Source organism: Colius striatus, chromosome 21 (assembly GCF_028858725.1).
Source record: "Colius striatus isolate bColStr4 chromosome 21, bColStr4.1.hap1, whole genome shotgun sequence".
NCBI classification, from domain to species: domain Eukaryota; kingdom Metazoa; phylum Chordata; class Aves; order Coliiformes; family Coliidae; genus Colius; species Colius striatus.
Window position 1 is genome coordinate 1,410,404 of NC_084779.1, and position 10,141 is coordinate 1,420,544.

Consider the following 10,141-nt stretch of genomic DNA (forward strand, 5'->3'; position numbering starts at 1 on the left):
CAGGAGGCGCCGTGCGGCGGGGGGGGGGGGGGGGGGCGGGGGGGCCTCGGGTTCCCAGCGTGCCCCGCGCGGAGCCCGCGCTCGTGCCCTGCTCGCGTGCCGGCTCCTCCTCCTCCTCCCTCGGGCTCCTCTTTGTCCTCGGGGTCTCTGTGAGAGGATTCTCGCCCTGGAAAGAGAAGATTCACAGTGCTCAGCGGCACAGAGCAGCTCCAGGAGAGGGACCTGGCAGTGCTGGGGGAGAACAAACCAGCCCCGAGCAGCAGCTTGTCCTGTTGCTACGTACCATAGGAAAAGGGATGTCCCGACCTCCTGACACCCAGCAGTGAGGTATTTGTAAATGTTAATGAGCTCTCCCCTCAGTCTCCTCCAGACTAAACAGCCCCAGTTCCCGCAGCCTTTCCTCGTATGGAAGATGTTCCAGTCCCCTGAGCATCTTGGTGGCCCTGCGCTGGCCACTCTCCACAAGTTCTGTGTCTCTTTTGTGCTGATGACAGGTTGCTCCTAAAACTTCTTGTGATTCCAACACACCAACTTTAATGCAGCTGTAAATGAGCCCAGCTCCACAGGGACTGAGCAATGGACTGAGGCACAACGTGGTGTGCAAACAGGCAGCTTTATTGACTACACTAAGTCTCCTTCAGCCTTTGTGTGTGCTGAGAGGAGCGTGGGGAGGACAGAGCAGGGGTGGGACACAGGGGCTGCCCTTGGAGCAGCGGGCAGTGCCCCAGGGGGAAATGGTGGTGGCACAGCGCAGCCTGCGCTGGGTCCTGGCCACGCTGCTGCTCAAGCCCCTCTTCCCATCAGGAACCGCAGGAGCCCCCGCAGCAAACTCAGGAACTTCAACGCCTTCCGGCATGCAAAGGCACAGGACGTGGAGCTGCCTGGTTGTGTTGCACCTGGCCTTGGTGTCTGAGAGGGGGCTGAGGTGGACACAGGCTGTGACAGTGGAGGAGCTGCTGCCTCTTCTTGGTGCCATCCCATGTGCTCCAGGATCCAGTTATAAAAGTGCTGAGTGCTGGTGTAGATGCCAGGCTGTTTTTCTCTTGCACAGCCTTTCCCCCAGCTGGTCAGTCCAACGACCCAGTAGTAGTCAGCGTGGCTGTCTTGGCAGGCGAGGGGACCACCACTGTCACCCTACAGCAGAGCAGAGAGGAGGAAGGGAGTGTTGGGTGGCTGCTGTCAGCACAGGGATGCTGGACGTGTGGAAGACAGAGGTTCTAGCACTGGGCTCTGGACCTAAGGGCTGCCACTTACACGGGATGGGTGTGTGGGACAAGGCAAGGGGCCCTGGGCAAGGAGATGATGATGGGGAAGGGGAGGGAAGCCCCAGCAGTGTTGGGACAGGGCTGTGGGTGCTGCAGGGGGTGACTCGTAGCTGCTCCTACCTGGCAGGTGTCGATACCACCCTGTGGGTACCCGGCACACAGGTTGTAGCTGTGCACAGCCCCTGTGTACCACTGGCTGCTGTTACAGAGCTTGGTATCGATGAGGTGAACCTTGGCCTCCTGCAGCACATCGGATATTTCTGGTTCTGTGGCTGTGAGCACAGCAAGGAATTAGCCCCCAGCAGCTCTGGGCCACTTGCCCTCCCCTGTCTGGCAAAGCACTTCCCTGGGCCTCGGCTTTGCACCTACCCATAGACACACCAGACACGTCTTTCCCTTCAGTCTGGCTTTGGACAGTGGCTCAGACCCCCGTCTGCAGCCTGATGTCCCCACAGCCTGACTGTGGCTCTCGCCTTGGCTCTCCTCACGCCCAACCCGTCTCCCCAGCGTGCCAGGCCTCGGGACACAAATGCTTTTACAAGGGGAACTCACATCGTGCAACTGTGGATCCCCAACCAGCCACCTGGCAGTTTTTCAGCTCCGACAGCTTCACGTCATCGGGTTGAGGCAAACAGGCCAGCTGGACGTGCTCATTGCACTGGATGGGCTGGTCCAGTTCCAGCACAGCAATGTCATTCTCAGCTGTGGCCTGCCAGTAGGCCTCGTGACGCAGCAGCCGCTTGATGCGTCGCACTTGGGCCTCGGGGCCCAGCTGAGACAACTTTGTGGTCCCGATCACCACGCGCCACTTGGCGATTTTCCTGGAGGGCAGATGGAGAGCAGAGGGCTCAGAGGGAGCACTTGCCTGCCTCCTGCTCACCAAGGGCTCCAGGAATGGCCAGCCCCAGGCCGCTGGCGAGCAGCAGCACCAGCCCAGCGTGTGCCGAGCACGGCTCTGTGCTGGGCTGGGCAGCGCCCCGGCGCTGGCTGCTGCGTGGGAACGGGACGGGAGCGGCAGCAGTGGTGTAGGGATGCCCCTTCCCTGCTCCTCCTCACCTGAACTTGTCAAAGCAGTGGGCTGCTGTGAGCACCCACTGTGGGTTGATGAGGGACCCTCCACAGAAATGCTTGGTGCGTTTTCCCCAGGGGCGCTGGAGGCTGACGATCCAGGGCCAGGTCCCCGGAGCCGCATTTGTGCCACCCACGACGCGCAACGGCCCAGAGGAAGAAGCCTTGAGCTGGCGCCCGCAGCTCGCCCTGGAAGCAGAAAGTCACGAGTGTCCTGCTCCAGGGCTCGCTGCTGCTCGGGCTGCAGGGCAGCCGTCTGCCCTCCACACCGGGTGCTGCGTGGACAGCGGGGCAGGGAGCCCTTAGCCCTGGCTCCTGCCTTAGCCCCGTAGCCTGGCTCCCTCACCGTGGGCTTTGGGGAGCTGTGGCTTGGCCACGGGGCACCAGTGGACGCTGTAAGGGCTGCCCAAGCTCCCTCCTAGAGCCACTTACCCACAGCCTTCCCATGAGCCGCTTGCAGGCCTGCAGTACAGAGCCAGCAGGGTGAGGATGAGCAGGAGCTTCATCATGTCTAGTAGCACGTGGCCAGAAAGTGCTGGTGACCACCAACAGCGGGGCAGATGCTGTGCCTGCAGTGCTCACGCTGCCCACAGCACCTCGGCCCCGGGGCTGATGTCACAGAGCCGCTGGTTACGGATGCTGGGCGTGGGGGATTCCGTGTGGGGCACCAAGGGGGAGTCCAGCTAAAGGGGGGGTGTGGCATGATTTCTGAAGTGCCCTGGAAATGAAAACTTACATTGAAACTGGTATTAAAGCACACATTAAACATCAGCATTGCTCACCAGTTAAGGAAAGGGATAAAATGAAGAAGGCTCACAGGGTGGATACAGCTGCTGCTGGTCAGTGAGGAATCCACAACACAGTAATTCCCTGCAAATACTCCATGGAGTGTGGAGCAGAGGGGAGGCTCTGTGGTCAGACTCTGCGACGATACATGGGAAGGAGATGCTCCTCTAGAGCTGATAAGCAGCATTTTAGTACCCTGAGCCAAAGGTCTGTCAAACCTGCCCTTTGGGTGCACTTTGCTCATGATAATGTCATTATAATACCAAAATACACCTCTGTCCTGAAGGCCACCGGCCTCTGAGGTGCCACCACTCCTTGAGCCTGTGCCCTGAATTCTTTGTAACTCACAGCTTTAAATGCAAGGCAAGAGAATTTTACACCAATCCTAATAAGCTTTGGAGGTTATTGTGTGTTTATGTGACTAAAGTCACTCAAACTCCACCTTGAAGGTGAAGAAAAAGCATCCTGGGATGCACCAAGGAGAGTGTGGGCAGCAGGTCAAGGTTCTTCTCCCTCTCTACTCTTCCCTGGGGACGCCTCATCTGGAGTCCTGTGTCCAGTTCTGGGCTCCTCAGCTTAAGAGGGACAGAGAACAGCTGGAGAGAGGCCAGTGCAGGGCCACCAAGATGATCAGGGGAATGGAACATCTTTCATATGAGGAAAGGCTGTGGGACCTGGGGCTGTTTAGTCTGGAGAAGAGGAGCTTGAGGGGAGATCTTATTAACATTTATACATATCTAAAGGGTGGGTGTCAGGAGGCTGGGACATCCCTCGTTTCTATAGTAGATAGTAACAGGACAAGGGGTGATGGGATGAAGCTGGAACACAAAAAGTTCCATTGAGACATACGAAAAAATTATATTACAGTGAGGTGAGGGAGCCCTGGCTCAGGCTGCCCAGGGACCGTGTGGATGCCCCTTGCTGGGAGGTCATCAAGACCCGCCTGGACACGTTCCTGTGTGACCTGATCTAGATGGGAGCTGCTTCTGCAGGGGGGTTGGACTGGATGAGCTCTAAAGGTCCCTTCCAAACCCCACCATTCTGTGATTCCATGATTCTCTGTGCAGAGCACTGGGCAATGGGGCATGGGAGCAGTGGGATAAAAATGTAGCAGAAGCCACTTGGGTGGTTAACAGCAGAGCTTCAACTGACCGTCCTGGTCCTGCCGTGCGGCGCCGTGCGGCGGAGGGGGCAGGGCCTCGGCTTCCCAGCGTGCCCCGCGGGAGCCCGCGCTCGTGCCCTGCTCGCGCTGTCGCTCGCGCTCGCGGGGGTCGTTCGGTCACCCCAAAACTTCGTGTCCTGCTCCAACCCCCCCCGGGAAGAGGGGAGCGAGTCCAGCCCCAGAGAGGGGTGACAGCAGCTCGAAGGGCTCCTGGAGCCCTCCCGGGTCAGGAATTGCTGCGGCAGGGCCGGGTCCCTCTCTCCTGCTGCTGACTTGGGCCTTGCTGCTGGAGCCGTCTCTGCGCAGGGGACGGTGGCTGCAGCTCAGGAGGGAGCCACGGGGCTGTGGGGCGGCTGCCTCTGGCCTGGCTTCCTTCTGGGGCGGGACGTTGCCACTTTGGCTCCGTGTCTCTGCTGCTTCTCCCTCACGGGTGGTGTGAGCACGTCTGGGAGGAGCAAACGCAGAGCTGTGGTGCAGAGTTGGGAGCCCCACGGGTTGTCATCTGAGTCGGGTGTTTTTTAGTGGTGTAAAGGGCTTTGGATTCCCTAAAGGAGGCCCCGTGAGGGCCATCAGTGGGAGGGGGCTCTTGGTCAGCGCTGTCTGCTCCTTGGGTTCACATGGTGGGCTCAGCTCTTTGCTCCTCTTCACACTGGGTTTGGTTGACCGTGTCCTACCCTCACCTCTTTCTGTCCTGCTGCCCTCTGAACTCCTTCCGTTGGGGTTTAGAGTAGTTTTGCCTGGGCCAGGTTTTTTGGTAGGGGGAGAGGTACAGGGGTGGCTTCTTTAAACACAAAGAGTTGCCAGAAGCTTCCCCTGTAGCTCACAGGGTTGGGGCTAGTGAACTGCTTTACCAACAGCAAGGCCAGATAGGCTGGTGCATTCAGTAGCCTTAATTCCCGCTGAACAGCATTCTCAACAATGTGTTTTAGAGAGGCCATCAATACATCACAGTGGGGGGCAGACTTCTCCTCTGCTGTATCTGCAACTGACGCAACGGCAGCCACAACTTCACATGGGACATGCTGGGGTGGAAAAGCTTCTCTAAAGCTCCCTTGGCTTCCAGAGGTGTTTTTGGACAATATCTGACTTTATTCTGGAGGATATTTACAGGGTTGCTAGATACAGAAAAACATCAACTGCAGCTGGGCTTGGCAGGATTTGCTCCTGTCTGCCTCTGTAGAGACTTGCGGAGCCATCCGGGACACGGCTGGTAGTCCAGCCACTGAGCAAATCCTCTTTCCACCAGCGCTCTGTGGAAACAGAACCCAGAAGCCCAGAACTGCCCCATGCCCTGAGGCAGCAGATGTCCAACAGCAGCTCGCAGGGAATCACTAATATACATGAGTTCTGGTAAAAAGAAACTGCAGAGCCCAAGGGATCAGAAGCTCCAATGAAAAACCCACCCTTAGACTCCTGTTCTGTCTGTGATACCGTCTTTGAGGAACGCGAAGGAAAAGGACAGCTGCAAAGACTCTCAGCTGTCTGGGGACTTGGCTGCACTATATGTGAGCTAGAGATGACTTAGCTGACAAAAATTTACATTAAGGTGGCTTCCTCTGGCAACATGTCCAGGGTGCTAATCATAAGGTGTTTGTGGCTTACTGTAAACACGAGCTATATGGTGCTATTCTGTATACTCAAGAGAAGTCTGCCTTTGCTAAAATCACCTCTAGGTTGACATTTTAGCACCTTTCATGTTTTGGAGTTTTTAGACTCATGAAAACGTTTGCCACATGGATAATTCCCAGAAGTAATTGTAGAAGAATCAGAGTTCTCAGTAGAATTTTCTTGTATTAACACTTCCTTGGGACTGGACACATTCTCTGCACCAGCTACATCCTCCTTCATGCTTCTGAACACAAAAGAGACAATTTTTAAAGAAATGGTTTAAATACGTTTGGCATCACAGAAACAACAGCTTTAACTAACTTGCCCAGCTCTGAGACAACCCGGTGAGGCCCATGCTGGTACTCCAGGGACCTTTTTTGTGTATGAAACAACACTTACTCTTTGAAAGAGCACAGTTGAGATTTCTCTCTTCCTTGTAAATATTAGAAAACAAACCCTTGGTCACAGACATTGAAATGATATTTCCAAGGACAGATTGTCAAACTGAAAATTGTCTAAAAAACCTCCTGAACAAGGTGCCACTCATCAGAGGCTGGAACAAAACACCTACAGATGTCTGGCTCATAAGCACTTTAAATCAAGGGTGCTAGGATCCAGAGACAAACCCCAGTGAGACGTGTGCTTCCACTACACTGGGTATTTCCTCAGTTCTGAAAGTTGACAAGGTGTCCTGGTTTTGGCTGGGGTAGTTAAATTCCTCCCTAGTAGCTGGTACAAGGTTGTGTTTTGGATTTTGTTTGAGAATGATGTTGATAACACAATGATGGTTTAGTTGTTGCTCAGTAGCACTTTTCTTAAGTCAAGTCTTTTCCAGTTTAGCCTGCTGTGCCAGCAAGGGAATGCACAACAAGCTGGAAGGGAGGACAGCCGATCTGAACTAGCCAAAGGGCTACTCCATACTGTAGGATGCTGTGCCAGGAAGGACAGATTGCAGCTTGGGCATCAGTCAGCGGGTAGTGAGCAACTGCTTTGAGCACCTGCACTTGTCTTTCTTGGGTTTCCTTCTTTTTGTTATATTCTTTTTCATTACAATATGAATTTAGTCTAGTTAGAGTTTAGTCTAGAAAAGAGGAGACTAGGGGGGAATCTTCTTAATATTTACAAATATCTCAAGGGTGGGTGTCAGGAGGCTGGGACATCCCTTTTTTCTATAGTAGCCAGCAACAGGACAAGGGGTGATGGGATGAAGCTGGAACACAAACAGTTCCACTTAAACATACGAAAAAACTATTTCCCTGTTCAGGTGAGGGAGCCCTGGCACAGGCTGCCCAGAGGGGTTGTGGAGGCTCCTTCCTTGGAGGTCTTCAAGACCCTCCTGGACATGTTCCCATGCAACCTGATCTAGGTGGACCTGCTTCTGCAGGGGGGTTGGACTGGATGAGCTCTGAACGTCCCTTCCAAACCCCATCAATCTACGATTCTACGAATATGCTCTGCTGTACTGCCTGGTGCGATGCACCTAGTGGTAAGCATTCAAAAAAGCCAAAGATCACAATACAAGGTGACACAGTTTGAATTTGGGCTCCATCTTTTTATCATAAACTTGGCTACCTGCATCTAATACTAGTTTTACATCTTCTAGAGTTGGTATTTTTCTCTGTGACGGTCACAGGAAAGCAGACATATTACAAACACTATTGTTTCTGTGTTCAAACGAAACACAGTCAGTAATATCAATCATGAAAACATCTCCTTAATTGTAGCATTCTTTTTTCATAAAGTGTATGTTCAAAAAACCTTGTAAACTCTTACAAGGGCTCCAAGTTTTCTGCATGATCCAATATGTTCATGTGGCTGCACAGCTTCTGAAGTTGTGTTCTGTGTTCTGCATTGTCAGTTCCCAGACCTGTAGGCAAAACCTCAGATTGAACGTCGTATTCGTTAACTGACATCTTCAAGTCTGGAAGCCTGGTAACCCGGACCTTGGATTACAAAACACACCAAGTTGAAACCATAACTCAGCAGTAGTCTCTCTCTAACTCTAAGCTGCTCTAAGTAAAACATTAAACATGTATCCATTTATTGATACCTGTAAGTAATAGGTTTTCTCCCAATGTCCCAACAGGCACGTTCCCGTGTTTAATTCTTCTCCAGATATTGCCATCTTTTTCATCATAATAGTGTCGTAAGGAACTCATAGTCAACTCCATGTAACACAACCAAGAGAGCAACCAAGTAAACAATCTGAGCCCTGATTACACAAGTTACAGCTGAAATACACACCACACAGAATAACTTCCTAGACCAAAACAGAGGAAGAAAACTGCTGGGGGGACACAGTTAGAAAAACTCTAAACAAGAACAAAAGCATGGCAATCAGAAAAAGGCTGAGATGTGCCATATAGAAAAGGAAGCTGCTAAGGAGAATTACTTCCAGGAATTCCCCGTTTCCACTTTATTTTTCATCTGAAATTGACTGAATGCTCAGATGGAAAACAGCATCACACATTCCAAAACACTAACTAACTGTACTCTTGGACAGGACCAAGCAGCCACAAGAGGCACGTCATGATCCTGAGATGGAGGGGTGGCCTTTCTGATGAACTTGTCCAGACAATTAAAAAATAACCAACTCTTTAAGCAAAACTCATCTCTAAGTCAATCTCCTACCAACAAGGTTTTGGGAGAATAGGAGAATGCTGAGAGGAAACACTCACTGCATGGAGGGCTGTTACCTTCTAGTCAGTCTTACCCAGAAGAATATTTGCCAGTGCCTTTATTACAGGCCAGGGAACTGAGAGAACAATACAAACATGGCACTGACTGTAATACTTTCATTTCAGGAAAACCTGAAGAGTTGACTCTGAGAAAACCAATAATTGAAACAATTTCATCCCATGCCTGAGATTATTGCCATGAGAAGTTATCTCAGTTTACCACAGAATGGCTGTGGCTGGAATGGCCCTCTGGAGATCATTTCATCCAAACTCCCTGCTCAAGCAGGGACACCTAGAATCACGTACCCAGGACCACATCCTGGTTGCTTCTGCTTATTTCCAAGGACAGAGACTCTACAGTCTCTGAGAAACCTGTTCCAGGGGTCAGACACCTCCACAGTAAATTATCCAACAGTATTACCTGAATACCGTGTGGAATCAAATTGAACTTGGAACGGACAGAAGTAAAGAAAAGAACAGGTGCTCTTGGTAAAGGAGTTTAGACACAAATATTCAGTAAAAGGTCCAAAAGTTTCATAGAAGCAGAAACATCTTGTCTTACTTGGAGCTGTGTGAGCCATTTTCAGTGGTCCCTTACAGCCTCAGTGAGTCTATGTTTCTGTGATCTAATGCATTAGAAAATGAATTACAATGTTTTAAAAATCAAACCAGACATTTCCATTTCACTATGTAACAGCCCCTTAAAAATCAAGCTCCATCGAGTATTAAAGTGATATGACATTAACCACTTGTTAGATATTACTTGATAAATAAGTTACAGACTCCCACACTCATGCAGTCCATCTCTGTCAATGTCTAAGCAGATGGCCTAAATAACCTGGGAAGCATCATGAAGATACTCTAAGACTACATCAGATGCACCCATTCTCAACATGCACTACCTTTTGGATCATTCATTGACATTTGCACCTTAGAACACAAAACCTGCAGTACTCTAATATATACATCCTCCACTCCTGTTTCTCAAGGTTTGTAGCAACTGCTCGACTGCAAAAGTGTAAGAATTGGTGGAATATACAAGAAAGGATTATTTCCCTGACATGAGATGGCAACTACATCACATCCTTGAGCTATTGGTGGCCAACAGTAAGATTCAGTGGAGTTAGGGCCTAAACATTTTTTCCGAGTAAGTTCCTACAGAAAGAGAAATAAAGAGTTCTACCTGAAAATCGTGTGCTTGAAACACCAACAAGGCAACACAAAGCACTGAGCAATTTAAAAGCCTTTGACCCACTGCATAATACATTTCCTTAACACACAATATGATAAGAGTTCTTCTGGGATGAGGAGTTAAATTCTTACATCTAATTCAAATGCCATCATTTGTAGCAGTGGTTGATAGATCAGATGAAACTGTACAATTCTACAGTCTCTGAAGCATAATTTACTCAACCGTATGAACAACCTCCTACACATTCCTCAATCAAAATTAGCTACTATAGTATTTAGTATCTGAAAGTTAAGGTATGATACTAGTCTTAAAAATACTAAATGTAATGTATTACATTAGCATTACCCGTTCCAGATCTTCAAGAAGTGGTGCTGTTTCCAGA

At 50.8% G+C, this 10,141-nt stretch overlaps 1 protein-coding gene across 1 annotated transcript; it reads right to left on the minus strand.

The window, feature by feature from the left end:
- Positions 1–783: 783 nt before the first annotated feature.
- Positions 784–5,847, minus strand: LOC133627498 (acrosin-like). The gene is made up of 7 exons (XM_062013237.1): positions 5,822–5,847; positions 4,555–4,726; positions 2,916–3,016; positions 2,322–2,522; positions 1,818–2,086; positions 1,386–1,537; positions 784–1,134 (listed from the first exon to the last, which is right to left on the minus strand). The coding sequence occupies exons 1-7, from the start codon at positions 5,845–5,847 to the stop codon at positions 784–786; spliced, it is 1,272 nt and encodes a 423-aa protein (XP_061869221.1).
- Positions 5,848–10,141: the final 4,294 nt, after the last annotated feature.

Excerpts from the sequence above, each read along its gene's own strand:
- LOC133627498 (XM_062013237.1), bottom strand. The coding sequence starts at position 5,847 with ATGTTGCCAGAGGAAGCCACCTTAAT. Across the intron at positions 3,017-4,554 it reads GCTCCAGCAGCAAGGCCCAA|CTGGACTCCCCCTTGGTGCC; the intron begins GTCAGCAGCAGG and ends CCCCCCCTTTAG. Across the intron at positions 2,523-2,915 it reads GCCGAGGTGCTGTGGGCAGC|GGCGAGCTGCGGGCGCCAGC; the intron begins GTGAGCACTGCA and ends TTCTGCTTCCAG.